This window comes from Macadamia integrifolia, chromosome 10 (assembly GCF_013358625.1).
Source record: "Macadamia integrifolia cultivar HAES 741 chromosome 10, SCU_Mint_v3, whole genome shotgun sequence".
Taxonomy (NCBI): Eukaryota; Viridiplantae; Streptophyta; class Magnoliopsida; order Proteales; family Proteaceae; genus Macadamia; species Macadamia integrifolia.
Genome location: NC_056566.1, coordinates 9220672 through 9245793, shown reverse-complemented (window position 1 = coordinate 9245793; position 25122 = coordinate 9220672). Strand labels below are relative to the sequence as shown.

Below are 25122 nucleotides of genomic sequence, written 5' to 3'. Positions count from 1 at the left end.
TGGGCAAGCGACAAGTGCAGCTAGCATGCCACAGCCGCAGCAGATGACGCCATGGCTATAACAGGGCTTCAAACTACGGTTGTGCAGTACGCAAGAGCCAAGTCTCCATGTGCAAGGCAAGAGCCAGGGGCTCAAGCATCATGGCATAAAATGGGTTCATTCTTCAAAATTCAACTGTGTCAATATAAACCTCATTATTTGTTTTTAATTGAAAAGAAAAAAAATTAGATTAAAGGAGGAAAGAATGTAATATTTCAATGTTTGGATTGGATATGTTAATATTAAAGAGATTGTTCATGGAATTATGGACCAAATAAGGAGCACCACCTCATTATTAGGCCTGAGTCAAAATAGGTTAGTGGTAATATATTATGAACATCCAAAAGAAGCGGTGCTACACTCAAAAGCCATGAGGTGATACTACTTTCAAAATATAATTGTTCCATTCCCTTTGAGTTGGTCCATATTTCTCCAATCCTCTACCCATCTAGTTTTACTTGCTTTAGTCCAAGAAGAAGGCCTCTCGCGCTAGCCTCAATAGTTTTTCTTATCAGAAAAAAGTTAACGAGACACATCTTCCATTATAAATGATACCAAATGCCCAACCTAATGAGATTGCATTTTTATACCAAATGCCCAACTTAAGAATTAGTCTGAGATTGCATTTTTATACTTAATACACGCCGCTTCCAGATTCTTTAGAAGCGTTGGATTGGCACCCAAGGGTTGAGAATGAAATGAACGCTCGTCCATCTTGGACGTGTGTGAATCGTCGGAGGCGATGAAGATTCGCTCATGAATCTTTCTTACAGGACCCGCACAGAGTTGATGGTGTGTTGTGAGTTGTGACACACCTAAGAAAATCATTGATAAGGTGTTGCGTGGATGCGGTATACACAATTTGAAGATTCTCAGTGGAGTTGCATCATTCGTCTTGCTCATACAATGATCCACGAGTCTTGAAGGTTCCAATCAAATATGGAACAACTCACTTAGCCCTTTGAACCCGATCCAACAGGCTAGATGTAAGCTGCTGCTCATATGGTTGACATGTCTGGAGTACATGTCTTTCAGAATCTTGCTGGTTGGATATAGTGAGTCCAGCAAGTGTAGATGTTTTGTAAGATTTTGGGTCAGAACTGATGATCCAAAATCAGCTCGCAATCTTGGAACGAGATCTAACGGCCATTAGGTAGTGCCGGGCCGTCAGCCCGTAATATACAACTTGTCACTAGGGACTACCATGGTTCTCCCTTGATGAGAATTGATCACTTCACCTGTCATGGATGTAAGCAAATTTCCAAACCATGTAAATATTGTGTTGAAGTCATATAAATTGCATTAAAATTGTTGTGAGGTGTGCACAGTGGGTGCTACTGGGTAGCATTCTCTCGCCTTTTCCTATATTTTTTCGTATGTCATTATTTTAGATTCTCTTCTAAGCATCCCATACTTCTGTAATTGTAGTTTGAGGAATATCTCTTTTGATTGAAGTACATTGTACTTCTCATTTCCTTAGTATACAAATCCAAATGCAAACACATAAGAATGCGGACTGAGCAACCCATCTTCTATGGAATCATTATTTGCATGTTATTATTTTGTTTATTAGTGTACATCTATTACATGATGAATATATATACCTGTATTTTTTACTTGCAGAATGACCATATTAAACATGTACTGTATCATTATCATATGCATTTATTACGTCAAATTTTAGAAAAGTATTATTGTTATCTAGTCCGTTTAATGGATGTAGGTATATGTACCCATTTTACTGTTGTTCACTCTCTCTCTCTCTTCAAAGTAATTGACTCTCTTGAGCTTTTATTAAACTTTTATCTTTATACATGTTGATATGCTAAAACTTTCCACATAAAAATGCCGATGTGGATAATATATCCACAAAGTTTCAACAGTGATTAATTAATGTACCATGTTGAAGAATACAAAGGCTCCATGTATGGAGCTTGTCTCCATGGACTAGTCTCTCTCTCTCCACCAATTTGATTATGAAGTATTACTAAGTTATAAAATTTGACTATTGCCTTATTCTCTTTGGCATAATTTCAAGAATTATTTTCAAGAGGTGATTTCAATTTTAAAAGGTGTTCGGTATGAATTTTTCATTGTATTTCTATGAAATTGAGATCAATTTCTATGGAAAGCCTGAAAATAGTTGAGGAGCTATTTCACCTAGCTTGGAAGAAATCCATTTTAACTCTTTCTCGCCAACACTTTAATAAGCATGTGTTTATAATAAGGGTAAAGTTGTCATTTGATATTTTTAATAAGAATGAAATAAGAAACAAGTCTTGGTCGAAAACCTACCTCATTTTCACTTCCCTCCCCTATAATTTAAAGATTTTATCAATCGTTCCATTAGTTATTGACGGTGTTAAGATGGTATATAAAATGACAACACTACCCTTGTGTCTACTACCTCCTTTCCACAAACCTACCCCTTTTAGGTTTGAGTATCAGCCATACATCTAGGGTTTTTGTGAGGTGAGCTTTAGCAAGAAAAGGTTTTACACTGTCCACATAAAGAGGATGACCCCTTTTAGGGCTCTAAAGGTCAATATGGTATTTCACATTACGAAATGGTAATTTGGGGATTATATATCATATTTTAAGGTTGATGTCATCACTTAACAAAGTTCTTTAACAGAAGGGATACGATTGATAGAATCCTTAAAGTACAAGGGAGGGAAATACAGGGGAGGAGAATGCAATTTCTTCTAATAATAATAATAAGAAGAAAAAAAATTTCTGCCCTAGAGCAACCCCTAAACTATAGACATAGGAGGTGTGCAAAGTACAATGACCACTATGCCCCTATTGGGGGTGTGTGCCCCTCTGGTTGGGTGCAGGGGTTAATCTCGGATAAAAAGCACTTACCCTAATAATAATGATAATTATGAAAAGACGCATTTAAGCCTATCTCTCAAACCCCATTGAGATTTGGTGATGTCTGCTTAGGCCGAATAAGTCAAGACGGGATGAAGAGAGCAGAATAACCAAGTAGAGAGTATGAAAGTAATTTCCTTTCACCCCAGAAGATCCAATCCGCTTGTTACTAGGCCACTTCATTAAACCCCGTGGAGTTCATGTGTGAAAATGGGTAAGGTTAATCACACAAATTTGCTAAATGGGTAATGAGGGTTGGGTGTATTTAAGATGTGAGGACCGTACTTTTTGGTCTATCAATCCATAAAATTTGGGCCGAACTGAAATGCTATATGACAAACATACCTAGGAAGGCCTTCCTGTGTGGGTCGTGCAGGATTCACATGCTCTTAACAATAAAATTCTGATTTTTTAAGTGAAATGAAAAACAACATTTATTTGATCAACAAAATGCCTGGAAAGATGTTATCCAACCCAGACAATTGCCACCCCCTACCGTACCCTGATTCTGGGAATGCCAATTCTTTATTTTCTGGTAAAAGGGGAGTGCCATTTCAATGTTGAGAAAGATTGAGATCAGCCAGATCTATTTAAATTCCACTCCAAACTTAACTTGCCAGTTGCATCGATTTCATAAGGCATCCTGAACCTTGTTAACTTTGAAGCTCTGATCTTATGGTGGAGAGGATTTCGCTCTAAAGTGCGGCAGGGGTGAAAATGCACACCCGACATCCTAGAGCATCTAGGCGCATGAACCCAAACACATGGGTATACACTGTCACCTCGCCGTTCCGTAGAGGAATCCCATCCTAGTGGAGAGGACCGGAGTGAGCATAAAAGCACAAACACAAAGACTATCAGTCTCCAACTCTCCATCAATTAATCATAGGGTATCATAGGGTGGGGCATGAGATTGATTAAGTGGTCTGGAGGACAGCCCAAGTCCAACCGACGATCGGAAGGTAATTAAGCCCTTGACCAGCTGTTAAATCATCAAACGCATTCAAATTAATCCCATTGTGAGTGGTCCTAAAAGAGCTGCCAAGGTAATTCAAACATGGGTAAAGCAACACATGTAAGACAGTTCCTGAGGTGCTCTACCTATGATAATTCACCAGTGGACCAACCCCTTCGGTTTCCTTGTATGGCACCCTTTGTGGACTCACCACAACTGACATGGAAGAGATGAAAATCAGAATCTTAACCAACTGAACATTCCAATACGTCTCTTAAAAGACATCCAATAAAAATTGGAATGATACAAAGAAGATAAGCATAATCCCAATGAAAGGATGACATGCACAAACCGAGAAATGATCTAATTTTTTAAACAACTGCGTTAGGCAGTTGTGTGAGATTGTGGTGCGATAACCATGCTCACTGTCTAATAACTAGAAAATTTTCAATTTTTATTATTATTATTTTTTGATAGGTAGGGAGAGATATAGGTAACAACCTGGAGGCTCAAACTTGAGACCTCCTGGTGAGCATGGGTTTTTAGCACACCACAACAACTCACCAACTGCACTAGGCAATTTTCAATTAATTAGATGCCCCTTCAACATGGAAATGCTAGTTTAAGTATTGATTCATACCAAATAGATTTGTATGATGTCACGATTAAGTTTAATAGAAGATGAAAACATATAGGAACGAATTGACAATCACATTACCTAAAATCAAATTATTCGATAGCATATGATATCCACTTGTTGGTGGAATATTATTAACCAAGTTATATAATACTTGATGCCACTTTCAAATTGATAGCTACCATTCCATTTGATAGAATTGTCTAAAATAAGAATACTACTGCTCAAATAATTGGATTTACATAGAATCCAAGAAGATATACCTCTTAAAAAAAAAAAAAAAAAAAAAAAAAAAAAAAAAAAAAAAAAAAAAAAAAAAAAAAAAAAAAAAAAAAAAAAAAAAAAAAAAAAAAAAAAAAAACCCAAGATATACCACTTAAGCATATGAAAATAATGGGTTTACATAGATTTCCACATATAAAACATTTAGCACAAAATCTGGAGGCATGATGGATTATGTAGGGTTTCTGGCTTTAGTTCAATATTCACGCACAAGCCATTACGAATGTAGTGATTATTAAATTAGATATGGCTAAAGCTTATGACAAGATTGAATTTGTTTTCTTAGGGGCATTTTTGATTACCTTGGCTTTGGAGAGAGATTGGGTGACATTATCAGTTATCTGATCAACTCCCCTTCTTGCTCCATTAAACTTCATGGCTTTGCTCATACCTATTTTGAACCATCTTACGGTATCCACCATGTTTATCCCCCCTCAGTCTCTTCCTTTTCATTGTTACCATAGAAGATCTTTCCCAGATTCTCTCTACCTACAAAGATTTGAACATTTTTCAAGGCATCAAAGTGGCAAGAATTGAAATTTCATATTTGTTATTTTTACAGATGATACATTCAATTTTTGTAGAGTCATTGAAATAAAAATTCAACTATCAAATGTATTTTGGAGATCTTCTCTGATCTTTCTGGACTTACAATCAATCTTGAAAAAGTGGTTTAGCTTTCAACTCTAATGTTAGTACATCTTGCAAAACCAACATATGCAATTTGATTGGAACCAAGGAAATGGATAACACTTCAACCTACCTTAGCACTAACCTCTTTCCTGTTATATCAAAGAGGCAATAACATATTGTTAATAGAGTAAGGAAGATACTCTCATCCTTGAAAGCTAACTTGTTATCATTTGTAGGGAGAACTACTCTCATTCAGTCGGCTCTCTCTTCTGTCCCATCTTACTTATGTCCTGTTTTGCCTCCCCTAAAAGTACTTGCAAGAAACATGATTTTATTTATTTGAATGTTTGGAATGGTAATAATCTTAGGAATAAGAATTACATCCAATTGGATGGCACAAAATCTACACTCCTGAATCTGTGGGGGGAGGGGGATTCTGGGCCTTAGATCGTCGAGACTAAAAACAAAGCTTTTTCACTTAAACTGATTGGCAGATCATTTGTGAAAAGGATGCCCTATGGGTTAAAGTTCTATCAGTCAAGTACTTCCCTAATAGATCCACTTTCACCCAGTACCATGAAGAAACTGTATCTTGGAACAATATTGTTAGTTTATTTCCTACCCTTTCCAAAGTGATTCGACGCAATATAGGTAATGGTTACAACACGAATATTTGGTACGAACCTTGGATACCCAATCAGCCCGACCTCCTTAACTCTCTGCAGCTACGAGTATCGTCTCTCTCTTCAACGTGTTTAGTCAGTGTTTAATATGTAGGAATGAATGGAACACAAGTTTTTTTTTACTTCATTCTTACCTTTGTCTATAGTTTCTGAAAGTTTAAAAGTCTTTGTGACTTCAACCTGATGTTTGGTGATGCCACCTCCAAAAATGGAGCCCTAACCACTAAAATCTTCGCAAAATTTTTAACTTCATCTTTAATTATCAATCCAATTGGGTGCTCCAATAGGGTACTTGCTCCTCACTGGTTCTGATACTTATAGAAACGCCACATACATCTGAAATTTTAATTTTTCTTTTGAAGAATCTGCAATTGAGGGATACTCACGATGAATATAGTGCGAAATGAAAGTAGATTGACCAATCCTATGTTTTCTGCCAAACCCATCCTAAATCTTTATGACATATTTTTCTTTCCTGCGAATTTACTAAAAAGATCTAGGCAGTTTGCCCATTGGGCTTAAATACTAAACACTTTGTTGTCCCTTCCTTATTCAATTAATAATGATATGTTTCAATTAAAACTTCATTTCTGCAGATAACCGCAAGCCTTTTTTCTCCATGCTAATCATTTTCTGTTACTTCGTTTGAACTCATAGAAATAATATAATCTTTAGAAACGATCACCTTAACCCCCACAAAATTTTATCCCCTGCTCTATGGTGGATTAAGAACTTAGATTTCCATTTTCAATCGCATTCTTCGCAATAAGTACAATCTCCTAACCCTCATTTCCTACCAATTTTGTTTCCAAATTATGACTTTATAATCATGATATGTGTGCTGTTAAGAATTTGAATCTCAACATGAGTGGATGGGCGACCTATTTCTTATATAAGGGGGAATGTATCTTATTCACAACTACTTGATGACAGGGAAAGCAATCGAAGTAACCACCAAGGGTTCTTCTCTGAGTTCAACAAGTGCAAATGAAAGGCTGGAAGATTAAAGAAGTCTGGAGTTTGGACCAATTCTGAAGAGCTTGAGAATTTGTTTTTTGACTTGACAACCACTTCATGGCCTTGGAGCATAATTCTGCTATTTTTGGATGTCTATAACACACTTACACTTTCTATCTTCTCTCTTTCGCTCAGGTCTACAAATGAATTGATTTTTTTTTTTTTTTGCCAACTAGTTTTCAATGACTACACGATCTAATGTGCATTTGTAGACCTAAAACCAATGTTTTTCCTTCCTTCTCTTAGTTTAATTAAATTTTCTTTCAACATTAAAAAATAAAAAAATAAATAATAAAATAAAATAAAATTACTAAATGTAAATTTGGGGGAGATTGGAGAAGCCAAAAAGACAACCTCTACAATTGGTGATTTTCAGATATCAAGAAGTTAGCCAGAGCATTCATGGAGGCTTTTTTTGGCTGCAAGGGAAATTAAAAGGAAGGGTACATAGGAAAATTTTCTAACTTAAAAATGAAGTCTTTGTAACCATGCCCTATGTGATTATATCACTTATTCCAAATCATTTCATATTTGGTTAACAAATTTCTCTTTACTTTGCATCCAAACTCTTTGCTAAAAAACATAAAATAAAAATTACGTTTAAAATATATTATTACTAAATACGATAATTTTTTTAAGTAGTTTATAGAATCACATAGGGTAATGGTTAGAAAAAAATTAATTTTAGTTTAAAATTTTTACTTCATTCCCTTTAAATTTCCCTTGCAATCAAACATAATCACAGTTCCAGAGTTGGACATTGATTTCTGGAGGTATAATGAGGCCTAATGGAGGTAAGGATGTGAATTTGAAACAGAAACCTTTTATCGAAATTGAATCGAACCGTTTATGAAATGGTTCGATTTAAGTTTTAAAATTGAAATTGTGATTCGATTTTGGTTTTAAAGTCTAAACTGTTTAAATAAACTGTTAAACTGATTTACATATACTTAGTAGGTTTAAGTCAATCAATGTTAACTTTACATGCATTTCAATAAAAAAAAAATTCAAGTTTACATTGAACAACTATTAAAATAAAGCATATAACAATAAACATTTTAATTCAATGCTAAAATTTACATCAATTTCACTAAAATTTTTAAAAATAAAGAAGTTGTTTGGATAAAAAATTAGAAAACATAAGAAAACCATTTAAATCCCTTTAAACCGAATAGTTTATAAGTGGCTTCAGTTTTCATGTATGAAACTGTTTATTAAATGATTCGATTTTGATTTTACTTAAAAAATCTTGCACTGAACCAAATAGAACTATCTTAATTTTTCTGCTGCCATAAATTTAAACATTACAAGAAGACGCTTCTAAAAAACATCTCAATTTTATGGGCAGGTGTGCACTCTCTGACCGATGGTTGGGTAATAGGTCCTTATTTATTTATTGGTCACTGACTACTTAGTCTTCATCCAGAGCCTAGAGACCGAGGACCCGAAGGTAAGGGGGACTGGGGGATAAGGTGGCACTAGCAAAGGTTTGAAGACAAGATCTCCTGTGTCTTATGCCACACCTGTAGCTGGCAACCCCCATTGAGCTACAAACTCATTCCCTTATATATACTTATATTAGAAATCTTATTTGGGCTACGGAGTAAGCAAACAACGAATATGTAGGCATTTGAACCCTGTTTAGAGAGTTTCCTATTGATCTCTTCACCATTTTGGTATTTTGATGAAAAATGTAAGGGGAGTAGATATTGTCACAGAATACAACCTTAGGGATTCAATTTTCTTGTGTCTTAATTTACCTTTAAAAGATCATATAATATAAAAGTAAATAAATAAATAAATAAAAACAAACAAACATTACCGTCTGAGTATTCCCAAAGCGATACAATCACAAAGCAAGAATGGTGTCCCCACCTTCAACATTGCCATCAGCAGAAGCCCACAAACTCTATGTACAAAATCTGAATCTTGGTCTATCCATAGAACTTTCTATTCTAATACACAAAAATCGAGAAAATGATCTAGCAGAAAGGTAAGCACTCGCTTTTAGCTACACTGCTGCAAGATCCTCCTTAATATACATTGGAAAATCAATCTTCACTGATGAGTTGTCCGTCTTTACCGCTTATTTCACCAAATAATCCACACTCGGATTCACTTTCCTGAAACAATGAGAAATTTTTCATATGATCAAATTAAGATTAGACTATATATCCAACCAATTTTACCTCACAACCCAATAGATCCTTTCTCATTATGTATTGAATTAACTACCGGCTCAAAGTCTAATTTAATCTATTATTGCATCTCAAGCCCAAAACTTTAGCATGCGGGATAACTTTGAAAATACAATCAAACATTCAAACTGAGCTGCAAAATTGGTATTATTTCCTATATAAGACATAAAAAGAAAATAATACTCTCCACTTGTGCAATCCCAGAAGATTCTGCTTGTGCCCCCTCATCCAGGATTACCTAGCAAACATTTATTGACATTTTTAACTTAACCCATTGGAGATTGGTTTACACCAATTAACTTTCAAAATGGAATTATACGTTAATTGACCTTGTAGCTCCATAAATGAGAAAGAAAAATTTATGAATACAAATTCATAATTTATCTTTAGTTGGTGATTGCGATATGTTTGTTGTAATTGAGATTCGTTGATATTTTTCAAGCATTTGGAAGATCGCAGGGATCCCCCTCTCTCTGTTGAAAAAAAAAAAATTAATAGAAAAATAATAAAAAAAAAAGTGATATCTTAGAAAGAGAAAGTTTTTCATAAATCAAGGTGACATGACCTTATGAGTGGAATCCAACCACAATGACTTTTGTCATTAACTCCTTCCTCTTCTTGTCAGAAAGTAAAAAAAAATACCTCTCCCCAGTCCAATTGAAGGATCAAATGTGATGCATTAAGAGTTTTTCTCTTCACCTTGGGTGAAAGTATCCACACTCCTATCCTAAAAGAACAAATAAACATAGGAACAATAGGAAGGGGAAAATATTTAATTTGAACCTTTTTCTTCTTTGATCATTAGTTTACTACCAATCACATTTATGAGATTTGGCAGGTAGTATGTCATATAATTTACAATAATATTCACAACAGAATTAAAAATATATATATTATTATTTTATAAGATTATCATCTTGTTTAATGGACGAAACTCTATTTTATCCATAGAGAGGGATTCTTATCATTGGTGATTTGACTCCATGGTTGTACTTTATTTTCATCGCCAACTCCCACCTGTATTATACAAGAACGAGAACACTCCCTTCCTAATCTAATCAGATAGGACCAATGGTAATGATGAAGGGATTCCTCTGCCATAGATGAAGGAAATTAAACTTGATTCTCCATAATATTAGTTGTGATAAAAGAACTGATTCTTGAAGTCCTTGATATGCAAGTGGAGGTTTACCGAAGAAAAAAAAAAAAAAAAAAACGATATTGAAGTGGAGCATTCATAGAAATCATTAAGGGAGATGAAGTTTCATAAATTAATCTTCCCAGTGAACAGAATAACTTATTTATGAAGCAATGAAATGAATAAGGGGACAAAAAAAATAAGGAATTGATGAGTAGCAGATACTAACCTTATAAAATTTTTTACACGGTCAAGGTCAATTTTTGGAAGAGTTTAGCTAGTGTGCTACAATTGGACACACAAAATTACATAATAATGACAGTAGGACAAAACGTTGAAACTGTTCCAAGGCATATCAAAGGCATTATTGTTACATAATAATAATAATAATAATAATAATAATAATAATAATAATAATAATAATAAATAAATAAATAAATGATGAGTCTTCCACTCAACCCTCAACAATGTTGCCGTGTGCATTGAACATTTTCTGTCTACCAAAAAAAAAACGACTTGGATGAATTTCTCTTCTACTCATTACTTATGCCCACCATCAACCCCTCTACCTCCCCCTCCCAATAGAGAATTGTGAAAATCAGACTATAGGGAGTGGTCAGAGGAGGAGCTTGGTTGAAGAACAAAGAACAGAATCATGGATGAAGAATCACAGCATCATGATCAACAAAATCGGCCCCTCTTACGACGAAATTCGACACTCGATCCAAATCGGAATAGCCTTATCCAGAAGTCCATTAGCCTCACATTTAAAAGCACAGCCAATTTGGCCAATCTCCTATCTTTAGTGACCAAGGTCACTGTTGGGTAATTATATTACAATTTCTTACAAAAATAAAACAAATTGCAATACAAAGCTTTTGCAGTAAAAACTATGATGCTGTAGTGTTGATCCTTCGTTGAAATGAGATAAGAAAAACTTGAAATAGATGTTGAATCACCACCACAGCAACTGAAGAAGCTTCGATCAGAATTGAGGTTGAGTCACACTTGTAGTGTTGCCTTTAAGGTAATTGATGCCCTCTACTGCCAAGAGTTGTTTTGCATCTCTACCTCCAAGATAAAAAAACCTTCCGCTAGAAGATGAGACAATTCTTCTAGTCCTTTCTAGGAGCAAAAAGCTACAGCACAGCAGCCCCCTCTAACCTTACACAAGACTTAGAGAAAATAGAAGAAAGAGAAAGACTTGTATGGTTGCAAATAATAGAAATAGATGGAGTGTCAATGTATGAAAAATATGTCTCTGCAAGGTATTTGGTTGGATTTATATAGACCCAAAACCAACCCTTACACCCTCTTGGATTCCCCAAGAGTAACCTCCAACTAATGATAAGTTAATTGAAGAATAATGTCATATGGACATGAATTAGGAATTAATTCAATAAATTGAATTAATCTCAATCAATTCCTTTGCCCACCTCCCCACTCATGATAATGGTCATGAATGAAATTTAGAGCTCTCATAGGGTGTTATTGACCATTTTCTAACCCACCTCCCCACTCATGGTAGTGACTATGAATGGACTTTAGGGCACCCACATAATGACATTGACCATTTACCTCCATTTGGCAATAACCTATGGGATGAATTAAGAATTAATTTCATAAATGAGATTAATCCCAATCAATTCTCTTTGCCCACCTCTCCACTCATGGTAATGGCCATGAATGAAATTTAGGGTACCCATAGGGTATTATTGACCATTTTCCATTACCTTGACTCTAAGGGTCCCATACCATTACAAGTTATAAAACACATAAAAGAAAAACCTCATTTTGAAACTTAATTATTGTTAAGTTTGTCTCGAATTCTTGACCCGTTTTGAAGATTGACCCGATGCGACATATTTTGGGGGTGACCCGAATGGGGAATTTTCTGAGATCTGTGATGGAAGCAGAGGGGTTGGGCCGATAGGCCCAAACCCGGAGCCCATCACTGATCTCGTATGGAGGTGCGGGGGTGTAGCCCCCACGGTATGGTTCAACAGGATCGACCGCGACCCGACTGGTTGACCCGCGATTTGGAGTATATATAATGTACTGTTGCTTGTTGAGAAAGTCATTGTATTTTAGGGTTTTTCAAGCTAGGGTTTCAGGGCGAGTTTTTCCTCGCCGCTGCTAGGGTGTAATCTCTCTTCTGCATAGTGAATCATCTTCTTCTTCGCCCAAGGACGTAGCATATCACCCTGGTGTGTAAACCTCGTTAAATCTCTGTGTCGTACGGATCTATTGTCTCTTTATTATTCGTGTTTCTTGGTGTTTGATCTTACAATTATAATAAAATAATTATAAATTCTAACAGTCACCGTGATGATGCCAGTCAATACTTGACAGCAGGCCTTGTGATCTTCTGTGGCTTCTCATTCTTTTTTTCATGCTTTACCGATAGCTTCAGGGATGAGAAAGGGGTAGTCCATTATGGAATAGCAACCTTTAAAGGATTGTGGATTATTGATGGGTCTGTCACCATTCCTCCTGAACAAGCTTCAGAATATCGTCTTAAGGTTATTGATTTCTTTCATGCTTTCATGTCAACACTGGTTTTTGCTGCTATTGCACTGTTTGATCAGAATGTGGTGAATTGTTTCTACCCAATAGCATCTGTAGAGACAATGGAAGTCCTCACAGCGTTGCCACTTGGAATCGGTGCATTGGGCAGTGGGTTTTTTGTTACATTCCCTACCACTCGTCGTGGAATTGGCTACCATCTCTCTTCAACCTGATCTCTCAGCTTTTTTTTTTTTTTTCTCTGTTCTTCTCTTTCTGTATTTATTCAATTCATATCCATCCCCATAATTCAAAATTAAGAATATTTTGTGAGTGACGGTCCTATAATCTTCCTTTTAGATTGCATTCTCATTCTAAATATTTTGCAGTAAAGCTTAGCAAACACAGGATATTTGTGTTGAAATTGTTCCTAAGAAAATCTCGTTCTTATAAGTTTGTTCATTTATTTCCATAGATGAGAGGTTAGAAATTTTTTTCTTTTGACAGATCCAAAGATTTTCTTGGAGTGTAAAATAGAAACACTCTAGATGGATTTGACTTTGCAAGGTGGAGATGAAGGCCAAACTCATGAACTTTTGGTAGAAGTCTTAGGTTCTTGGTAGGCGGATTAGCGCATGAGTTATAATGTATTGCTTATTTTATCTGATACATTTGTTGAATAAATATTGTAGATTTGTTTAATTTTATTTTTGATTAAGATCAAGGTTTGATCTTTTTTTTTTTTTGGCTAACGATGCAAGCCTTTGGCCTAACTAGTCCCGTAGGCTCATACTGATCCCACAATAACATGGATCAGGTCATACCGGGGTTGAATGAGAACCATTCAACTTTCACTAAAAGCGTGAGTAACCCAAGGTGTGCCTAGTGGGAGTCGAACTTAGGACATCCGAATTTACGGTTCGTATCAAGTTCGTTGCTCACCAACTAGGTTTGATCCTACTACTAAAATTAGATTAAGAATTTATTTTATTTCTAACCATAGCTAGGTTCAAGTGTAATCCACTATGAAATAATGCATTTATTAATTGTTTACCTTCTGTTGCGTTTCTTCCTTTATTTTATATACTCTATGAGATTAAAAAAAATAAAAAAAATCCCACATTTGATGTTTAATAAAATCCTTTGACCTAAGAGGTCCTTATTGTACCAATTAGGTATCATGGGTTTTTGATGAACCAATGGTTGATACCTCTCGAACTATATCTCGGTACATTGAATTCATGTTGTCAAGCTGTTTATGAAATAGATACTCAACTCAGAATCCAATTCCTACAATGAAGAATATCAAAGAGATTATTTGTATAAGATTGGAAGAAACCTAGATCTAGTGGCAAATTTTGTAAATAGTTTACAAAGTTTTTAAAATTATTAACTAATACTAAAAATTATTTTCTAGATATATTTAAAATATTTTATTGGTTTAATCAACGGTACAGTTTCTTTATACATAGAATTACAACAGTATAAGGTGGTAACGATAATTTTTATGACGGGAAAATATCTTTCTCTGTATAAATCCCTTAAACGAACTTGTCAATCATCTTTTATTTGGCAGGGTATTAAATGAAGTCCGGCACTCTGTTTTAGCCAAAGAAATGGATTGTTAGGGATGGGTCTCTTACTAGTTTTTGGGTATCCTATTAATAATTCTTTCTTCAATTGTTTGTTGGCTATGGTCGCAGATTTTGTAGTTGATGGCAGTGTTGCCCATTAACCCATATCAGATTTGGCTTGAAAGAAATAGGCAGAAGTATGACAATCCCGGTAAGAATTCTTTGATGATTGTCCAGGCTATTTTACATGACCTTTAGGAGGTTTTTGTTATCTCTCAATGTCCTATCAAATCAGTTAAGGATTTGATAATTTCGAAGGCCATGTGTTTTAATACTTCTCCCTCTGGTTCTAAGGCTATTATTGAAGTGGATTGGGTAAGGCCTCCAGAAAAATGGGTTAAGCTAAATACTGATGGATGTGCTCCAGGAAACCAGGCAATGCTAGGGTTGGGGAGTGTTTCGTAAATCCTAGAAGTTCATGTTTTTCTACTGATGCGGATTTCACAACTAACTTCAGAGTAGAGTTTAATGCGTTTGTAGAAGGCACTAAAATAGCCAAGGCTCTTGACCCCAATCAGGTTTGAATTGATGATTTAAGGCTGGTTGTAAATAGCATAACAAATCAGTTAAACCCAAGGGGGTAGCGCAGTTAGTGAGCAACGAACTTGGTACGAGCATTAAACTTGGATGTCCTAAGTTCGACTCCCACTAGGCATCCCTTGGGCCACTCACACGGGGGTGTTTAATGTTCTTCACTACTTTCAATGAAAGTTGAATGATTCTCATTCAACCCCAGTATGACTCGGTTCATACGGTTGTGGGATTAGTATGGGCATGTGGCACTAGTCAGGCCTAAGGCCTGGATACTCATATTTAGCAAAAAAAAAAAATGCTTTGAAGAGTACTTTAGACAAAATCTTTTGGAGAGCCACTCATTACTTTATAGAGTAAACTCGGTTGCGGATTATTTAGCAAAGGCTGCCTCAAGAGTTAATTCCATTTGGAATGTGGCTCCCCATTTTATTTTAGTTATGATTCTTTTGATTTAGATTGCATTCTCTACTGGTGGCCATGCCGTAAGTGGAGGTGTGATCTATTTTTTTTTTTTTTATTTGACTAGTTATATTCGTCATGTAATTCTTTCATTCTTTTCTTAATAATATTTACTTGCCACCTTTAGAGGGGAGTCATATTGCTAAAATGGAGAGGGATGAGCATAATTAACTATTGTTTTGCGAGAAATAAGAGTTCTTTAACTTTTATTGTACATATTGATAACTATATTTAATTGGAAAATAAAAATATTACCTAATATTATATTAGAGGTAGATATCCTAATGGGATCGTGCCTCTTCCTAATTCAAGCAACTACGTGACTCTTCAATAATGTTATCTCTAAGAATTATTGATTCTTATCTAAGAAAAAAAAAAAAAAAAAAAGATTGATTCAATATGATTCTATGTAAGATTAAGAGTGATAATTAAAAGAGAGAGATTGTGTTTTATCAAAAATTCTTTTATTTGAGTTTGAATTAAACAAGAATTCAAAAGATGAGGGAGGTCTCAATAGTGGGTTGTATCCCACCACCAGATTATATTTTAGTGGTATAAGCACCAAGTCTTGAACCATCCCTCCATCTTCTGTCTCTCTCTCTAATTTTTCTATTGCCTTCTCTCTCTCACCTCCTACTTGTATTATAGAGAAGTGAAGCCAGGGTTTTGAACCCTAGTAGTTAGATAGCAAAAGGTGTCAGTAATTCATCATCAGTGCAAGAATTGTCGGGTGGATTTACTACAAAGAATTCCTTCGTTGCTTTGTTGTGGACTCCTCATGGTAACTATTCTCTATTCTCTTTCCAGTGGGTGAATTTTTTTTTTTTTTTTCCTTCTAAATTGTACCCTAGACTAACATTAGGATTGATCATTGAGATTAATCGCATTAAAATTTATTTCTCCATTGCATTCTTGAACCGGCTCCATCAAGGCTTACCACTACATTTTTGAGCTTTTATTCAGTTGTTTCCCCAACTTTGATAGTTCTCTTTTTGTTCATTTCTAACAAGCATATGACATCGAGCTGAAGGGAAAATTTTATGAGATGATTGTAGATCTAACATGCTTCAAAAAGCATAATATTATGCAAACAATATGTAATTCAATCATGGAATGAGTATTAATAAGATTGGCAACAACCACAACAACAACAACAACAACAACAACAACGACGATGAAAAAGCTTAGCCTTATCCCAACTAAATGGGGTCGGCTACATGGATCTAAAAAAAAAACATTTTCGGACATTCCACTCACAAACAATCGGCAACTTGGATCCTAGCCCTTCAGACAACTCTGCTAGATGTCATATTAGGGTAAAGACTTAACTTTTGCATATCTCTTCTAACTACCTCCTCACTGGTCATTTTAGGCTTACCCCTAGCTCTTTTAGCTCCATTTATTTTTTGGTCATTTCTTCGTACTGGAGCATCCAAGGGCCTCCTTCGGACCTGCTAGCATTAATAAGATTGGGACTCTAAATATTCAGCCCAAAAGTTCAAACTTACTTTTGGATAGAGGGACGACTTGTAAGTATATTAGGGGTTGTAAAGACCTCAAGTGTAACCGATGGACAATTCTCCCAACAATCCTCCTCACATGTAGAAAGGAAGGAATTGTGTATATAGACACATAATTTTGTCCCCCCTTGACGATGATGAATTGTGGGCAAGGACAAAGCTAGTATTCTTTTTTTTTTTTTAAAGGTATCGAATTCTCGACATAAATCTAGTCAAACCCTAGTTATCCCCAACCTAACCCACTGTGCAATAATTCGTGGAGTATGGCTGAGCGTGAGAGAGGTCTGGAAAGTTGATATTGTTTAAATGTGTACAGAGGGTGACCGAAGTGGTTGTTGATTCCCTTTACCAAAATATGACAATCGAGCCTAGCATGTGCTCAATTTCCATATCATTGGACATTATTCATAAATATTGTTCCATCAATATGACACATGCAAAGATCAGATGCCCAGGTAAGCTATAGGATCCGCTAAGAATTCAAACTAGATCCTGATCCAAACCAATACTACTTAGGACCTTTCGGCTTGTCCTGGACCTCGAATTCATTATTATCTTGTGATTGCATATTGACTTATGACATCGTTTTTTTAAGTACTAGTCAATAATGCAGAATTACCAAGAAAATGGTCATCAATCCCTCTCCTGCTAGATTACAGAAAAATTTTCCATTTCGTGTTTTTTTTTTTTTCTGATTTTTGAGCTAAGAATGAATATTGTGATTTCCATATTAGTGGATATTACTCGTTGAGACAATTCCATCGACATATTATGTGTCAAAATCCAATACTCAGATCACCCATAATGGCTCCAAAAAAAAAAAAAAACCAGAGGAATATCTATTCCCATGTGGACGATGTGGCTAGAAAAAATCGGAACTGTGAGGATCCGGCTAGCTTCCTAGCCTTGGGTAGATCCACCCTCCCTTTGTGCAGACCTCTGTTGGTCATTTGTAAAAATTCTTTACCCTAATTTTTTTTCTTTCATATTAACAAAAATAAAAACAAAACAACAAATGGAAACATAAACAAAAATCTTGTTTTAAATATTTGAAGGGAGGAGGTTAAGTATGACTTGACCTTTCCTGAAGTTAGTGGCTCACCAATAGGAAGGCAGGGATGAAAGATGCATAAAGGATCGAACTTTTTCAAAAGGAAGAGAGAGATAGACAAAGATCTGGGTATACCAGCAACATACCCAAATAATTGAAATAGAAGAACTAACTTAATTATTTGTGATTGAATTTTACTTTAAAGTCTAATATGTAACCTCTTTCTCTCTATCCATCGACTTACATGAATTCTAAGCTAATAGATTCGGCAATCGAAAACAACTGATCAAACTTAATGTTAGTGTTTGGCTCGTATGTAACAAGGGGATTTGGAACATCTCCCTTTATCAAGACACTTTTTTTTTACCATGTACATGGCAGCTGAAGTATCAAATCTAAAATCTTTGGATTTTATAGAGGATCTTTGAGATTAATTTGTTAAAAATTAGATTCTTACAAAGTTTTGTTGTTTTCTCAAATGTCATAATGTGTCTATTCTATCTATCACGTGAACAAATGATACACCCATTCCAACCATTGAATAGAAAGAACTTAGTCTAGATTAGTCATATGTCAAATTTCAAAGTCTAATTCTGTCAAATATTCCCTTTTGTATTGGCACACATCTCATGTATATTCATGTATGGGGAACATTACTTGTGACATTACCATGCACTCTCCTCTGGATAACAATATATGATTTAGATTAAAGAAAAAAAAATATAAAATAAATAAAAGAAGAAGAAGAAGAAGAAGCTAGATGAAATTCAGTATCATCCAATGGGAAGTTTAGGTGTGAACATAGAATCCTCTGAAACCATGAAACATGTCATGCATTCACAGGCACTATCCCAGCAGGTTACTGAAGGATTGAAGGGTCAGGAGAAAGGTTACTCAAATTTTGTTGGTTACGCTTCTAACAATGTCATGGATATAGATAAGGTCAATATTGAGTTATATGCTCTGTGGTTGATGCTAATGCTTTATTGACTTTTTCAGTCTCTTATTTAGCTCACTGGTGTTAATAATCTTCCATTTGCAGGGGCAGGTAGCAGATTTCCAAAGAAGCATGAAAAGATCAGAGGAAACACCTTCTAGAGGTGTTATTCCTGGTCATGGATCTATTACATCTGCACCCTTTGATGGTCCAGCTGGTTTTTATGCTCCAAACAGAACGGCTCAAACAAGGTTCTGATGAATTGAGTTTTTTCTACTTCTACTTGTTTGCGTCTTTAAATCTTATGATGTTATTTGATTGTTTGTCATAGTTGCTTTCATTATTCATTTATTATAGTTAGCCATGGACACTTCAACTTATGAGCCCTACCTGCGTCTTACATTTCTTGTAAGCCAATAATAACGCACTAAGTGGAATCTTTGCTGAACCCAAGATGTATTATTTGCTGTGTCCGGGTGACATAGAATGATACTTTCATTATATTCTTGAAATCAGCATCAGCATTATTCTATGCTGTTCTTATGATTGAACAAACCTTGCTGTCAAGCTTGGTTGCTTTTTGGGCTTTGGATAAATAGTTGTGTTTTTGTTTCTGAATAATTTCTAGTTTTTTGGGGTGGGGGGGGGGTGGGAGAAGCAAAAAGTTTGCTTACAATTGTTGCTTGAAATAATTGCAGTTATTATATACTAACAACTAACGGTAATGTAACTGATTTCAACCTTGACAGTCACAACATGCTTGAGCTTCTCCATAAGGTGGACCAATCAAGGGATCACAGCACTGCAAAATCGTTTGACCCTTCTGATCATAGTCGATCATTTGAGATGCCAGAGTCAGAAGCTTCGGAAATATTTGTTGCTCATCTTAGGTGCACTCAATCATCTGCTTCTCAAGGTTTTGGTTTAAGGTTGGCCCCTCCATCGCAACGGCTACCTGTTTCAAGCCATGCGTTTCCATCTCAGAGTTCTTCACAAGCTATTAATGAACATGACTTGAGGCATGCTGATCCAGAGGTAGCTGAGAAGGGTCAGACATGGTTGGCTACCTCTGCTCCTGTGCAGTCTTTGGCTCATTCGGAGGAAATGTCTCAGAGGGAACACTGGGATAATAAAACAAGTACTTCAGGACAAGCTGGCAATGAGAACTCACTCTCTAATATGCAGGGAAAATCTTCTACATTTACATCTGCTCGGCCACATTCAGGAAATCAATTTCAATGTCAAGGTGGACAAGTACCAAAGGATCACTCTCTAAATGGTCCTTTTGATAGCCTTGCTTCTCGTTTAACACAGACAAACAACTCTCATGACAGAGTGGCATCTGATCAATCTGCACAAGCATCATTGCCTGGTGCAAGTGGCAGGGTGGTACCTTTCAACCTTGGTTCCTCTGCTGATACAGCCAAACCAGTCAGCACAAGCTCTTCTTATCTTAGAGTTTCAGGCCAACAGCTCCCAGCATTGGACTCTGTCCCTGTTTCTCAGCCATTGGTTACATCAGGCATATCTCAGCAGGATGCCTTCTCAAAAATGTTGCATAACGTGTGGAACAATGTATCGAGTAGGCAGCGTCCGTCTTCTAGTCATCCTCACAAGGTTCCTACCAGTTTGTTTCCATTCATCAACCCATCCAATAATAATCTGGAAACAACTTCATGGGCACAAAAACCAGGTGATCAGGATGTCAAGAAAGGAGTAAATAATTCCCTAGAATTTGGTGCAGGTTCTATTAATCCTCAAGGATTTCCCCACAGAGAAGAACAACCAAGGAAAGAAAGCTCCTGGAGACAAGTACCGTCTGAGAATGCTGAGCTGGCTCCACAGACAGTGGCTGCATCTCGAAGCCAAGATTCTGTGGCAAAGCAGCTATTGGATGCAAATTCTGTTGCTGCTTCTTCAATGTTGGCTCATAGACATCAACAGGAGATTGATAGAGGAAGGAATGGGAAGGATCCAGTTGTGATCTCACAGACAGAGCAAACATCCATCCAGAACCCCTCTTCTTCCAACAGAGATGTTGAATTGCTTGGCCGTTCTTTGACACCATCAAATGTTCATCAGAATTACTCCCTGCTGCACCAAATGCAGGCAATGAAGAGTGTGGAGACTGAACCTAGTAAGAGGGCTCTGAAGAGGCTCAAAGGACCTGATTTTGGACCAGATGGTCAGCTGGTGGCTACCATGGCAGGACAACAGTTGTTATATGGATTCAATGAAATGGTCAGAGATGCCGTACATAATGAAATGAATTCAGCAGCCCGGAGTAGCCCGTTTTCATCAGGAGATACCAAAATGCTTAGCTTTTCATCAGAGGTGAGGGATGATGCAAATGCAAATGTAGATACCCAGCTTATTCCTTCCGAGGATAGGGTCACATTTGGTCGAAATGATTCTCAGAATCATTCTAGTAGTATCAACATACCATCAACTAGAGTTGAACATTCAAAGATAAGTCTACAGATGGCACCCTCATGGTTTGAACAGTATGGAACCTTCAAAGACGGGCAGATGCTGCCTATGTATGATTCGCGGAGGACTGCAAAGATTGCAGCTCAACAGTTCTTCTTTGGAAAGCTTTCTGAGAGTTTGCCTATGCACACCCGAACGGAGCATGTAAATGCTGCTGATGCCACTCAGGTTAGTAGTGTTTGGCAAAGTACAACAAGCACCACCGTAAGTGAGCGCTCGTCTCCTGCACATTCTTTTCCACCAGATGTCACGGATCAGAGTTTGACTATTGTGAGACCAAAGAAGCGTAAAAGCACAATGTTAGAGCTTCTACCATGGCATAAAGAAGTAACCCAAGGTTCCAATAGGCTTCACAATATCAGGTGGTTGTCATGGATATTTTATTTAATTAAACAACTGTCTTTAATCCTTTAGTCTTCTTGAACATTGTTTTTTCATTGTACATCTGTTAAAATGGTTTCTCATCTTGCCCTGTGTCTGTTAATCACAAGCTATTTGTGGTTTCAGTGTTGCTGAACGAGATTGGGCTGAAGCTGCAAATCGGCTAATTGAGAAGGTGCTCTCATAGTTGAACGGGTGTACTTGCATGTTGAACAATTTTTTCTTTTTTCTTCACAATTTGGCAGGGTTTTCAATGTCTTTTTTTCTTTTCTTATGCCAGGTGGAAGATGATTCTGAAATGTTTGATGATGTACAACCACTGGTTCGACCTAGAAGAAGGCTTATATTGACAACACAGTTGATGCAACAACTCTTTCGTCCTGCACCAGCATCAATACTCTCTGCAGAAGCCACTTTAAACTATGAGAGTATACTATACTTTGTTGCTAAATTGGCATTAGGGGACGCATGCAGCCTGATCTGTAGTCCTGGAAGTGGTTCATGTGAACCCCCAAGCAATGCAAGCATGTAAGAGCTGTTGTAGGTGGCCTAGTTGTAAATACAAGTAATAATGTAGAATTTTGATGTTATATTTGAACTCTGAGAAGCCAATTTCTATCATGGATGTTTGATACATCACTGTATGTGATTTTATAGAATTACAATTATATTTGGAGGAATGTGGCCTTCTGAATATTGCTTCTTTTTGCCCCATCTTTGTTTCTTCACCAGGGTATCTGAGAAGGTTAAAAGTTCTGAGAGAATCGGTGACCTGTGTTTCTCAAAAAATGTGGAAGATTTCATTGGTAGGGCAAGGAAATTGGAAAATGATTTATCGAGGTGAGAATCCACTCTCATTTATGGAATCTTTTACTAGTTTCTAGCCAACATTTCAAAAGGTGGATTTAGCTGGCTAACGATGCCAGCGTCTTTCTCTATTTTGGGATCTTCAGCTTGCACTGTGGCTTGTTTGCATCAAGAACTGCTTCCGCTAAGTCTTCTTTTTTATCTGATATTGGCTTTTCAAGATGCCTGGAGTTCTCCAGGGTTTGAATGGTATTGTTGCTTGAGGTTCTTATGTTTATTTTGTTTTGTTAATGCTGTCCTCGTGATTATGCAGATTGGACAAGAGAGCATCAATTTTAGACCTTCGAGCGGATTGCCAGGATCTTGAAAGGTTCTCTGTCATCAACCGTTTTGCCAAATTCCATGGCCGGGGCCATGCAGATGGGGCTGAGACCTCATCATCCTCTGATGCAGGTGCATCCCCACAGAGAACATGCGCCCAGAGATATGTTACTGCACTTCCACTGCCCAGAAATCTTCCGGAGGGGGTACAATGTCTGTCACTTTGATCATATAAATTAATTGATTTTTTGCCCCTTCCCCCCTTTTTGGTCATTGGTGGTCTCCCATCCCCAAAGCATTTGTGGTCTCCTTTTTGTATTTATGCTGTCATCCTATGGGCTGGATACAGCAAGTGCGAGAAAGGAAAGTAGAGGGGGAATGAATTTCTGATCGGGTCTTCTGAGTAATCAGGGTTGTCCGTTCCTTTTGAATGAGGCCATTGATGTCATTTTTTGAGGAAGTAGTCATAGGCCATGTATATTCTTCATTTCTTATGAGAGTCCAAGGAGAGATTGGTGCCCCCATCATTTTGTGAGAAGTAAGAAGGGGCACTCCATTTAGTTCTGGTGAAGGAGCTGGTGAAGAAAAGATGAATCAGACGGAGCCAGATGGTCACTGCCATGGCTAAACCCGATGTGGGAGAGTTGTTGGGTTTATCAATTGTATTGATCTACACAGCTCAAACTACCGGACCGGACCAGACCAGACCAGACCTGCGGGGAATTTAATCTTTTGAGGTGTGATCACTGAATCAATGAATGAAAGAAAATGGGCACTATTTAGGTACATTTCATACATTATGTTTCTGAAATTCTTAAAATAGTTCACAAGATTCTGAGATTCACCTCGGGTGTTTGTACTTCGATCAGTATGTATGAAAGAATCTGCTCTCTTTTCTTTTTCTGAGTTCTTTGGTTCTTTACTTTTCTATAATTGAAGAGGCTTCAAAGGGATGTTACGAAAAGCAATTGCAGGGGTTCCTTTTGAACTTCTTAGATGGCATCTTTAGATAGTGGAATGGTGGATTCCAGTTAAAGTGCCTTTTCTTCTCAATGAGAAGTACGGAGAAAGGGCGTTTTCGTGGTGGGGCTACGATCCTCCCAAGGGACAGGTAAAATAATAAATATTTTTGTTGACGTATTAATTATTATCGTACATGTGCTGAGATGAGATTCTTGTCTTTTGTCGGTCCCTGATTATACAAAACAATTAGTCGACGGAAGCCTCGGTAGAACTTTACATGCAGATATTGAGATCCCAAAGTTCAAATCTTGAAAAGTGACGGACACAGCAAATATGCTTGAGGACCACGGCAGTATTATTTATTTTACTTTTTGAGTGACCACAGCAGTACTATTTATTTTATTTTTTGTGGGTGACCACAGCAGGAATTTTACGCAGTCATGTGGGTGGTGCATGCATTCAAGAACAAGAGTTTTTTTTTTTTTTTTGGTTAGGGTTCTGGGTTAGGATCTGGATTGAGTTGGATGGCAATGAGCCATTAGACTCTTTAGGGCAGTTTACGTACATGGGTTGGCTCGAATTGGGATATGATGCTCAAATCAGCTGAGATGAGCTGAGGTGAGCTGATCTGATCTGATTTTGCCTAATTCAATAATGTCCAGTACAACATGAAATAATTTTGGGAATCAACTCCCCCACCCACCCTATCCCTTGCCCTCGACCTCCCAACAATTTTTGTGTAGGCTCCTACAAAATCATAACCACGAGAAAACTGATTCCCAGAACTGTACTCACCTGGATGTACTGTTTGCATCTTCTTGTACAATAAGATATCTGTGGATAGCTGTGTTCCATTCAAAGTCACTACTATCAGTTCTTGAATTTGTTTGAGCTGCCATTGGAATTCTCTCCCCCTTCCTAAACCTTATTTCTTACTGCGATCTTTAGTATTGTCGATGCCCATTTCATGGAAACCAGCATTAGAATGGTTTGGTTGTAAGGTATTACTAAAAGTCATGGAGGAGGTAAAAATAAAATGTAATTATTGTAAGATTGAGTTTTCT

General features: G+C 36.8%; 3 protein-coding genes and 1 non-coding gene across 4 annotated transcripts; all 4 read left to right on the top strand.

Moving 5' to 3' along the window:
- Positions 1-4136: 4136 nt before the first annotated feature.
- LOC122092556 lies at positions 4137-4241 on the top strand. The gene has a single exon (XR_006144209.1). It is a non-coding gene; the product is annotated as a U6 spliceosomal RNA (small nuclear RNA).
- A 4741-nt stretch (positions 4242-8982) lies between these two features.
- On the top strand, positions 8983-13197 carry LOC122092171 (protein DMP4-like). The gene is made up of 2 exons (XM_042662513.1): positions 8983-9113; positions 12777-13197. The coding sequence occupies exons 1-2, from the start codon at positions 8983-8985 to the stop codon at positions 13195-13197; spliced, it is 552 nt and encodes a 183-aa protein (XP_042518447.1).
- Positions 13198-18977: 5780 nt separating this feature from the next.
- Positions 18978-21851, top strand: LOC122092170. The gene is made up of 4 exons (XM_042662512.1): positions 18978-19101; positions 19202-19347; positions 19846-21754; positions 21831-21851. Exons 1-4 carry the CDS (start codon positions 18979-18981, stop codon positions 21849-21851), a joined length of 2199 nt encoding a protein of 732 aa, XP_042518446.1. The 5' UTR covers position 18978.
- On the top strand, positions 21822-23587 carry LOC122091931. Its single transcript, XM_042662185.1, has 5 exons — positions 21822-21948; positions 22094-22142; positions 22248-22495; positions 22700-22807; positions 23088-23587. Exons 1-5 carry the CDS (start codon positions 21884-21886, stop codon positions 23320-23322), a joined length of 705 nt encoding a protein of 234 aa, XP_042518119.1. The 5' UTR covers positions 21822-21883; the 3' UTR covers positions 23323-23587.
- Positions 23588-25122: the final 1535 nt, after the last annotated feature.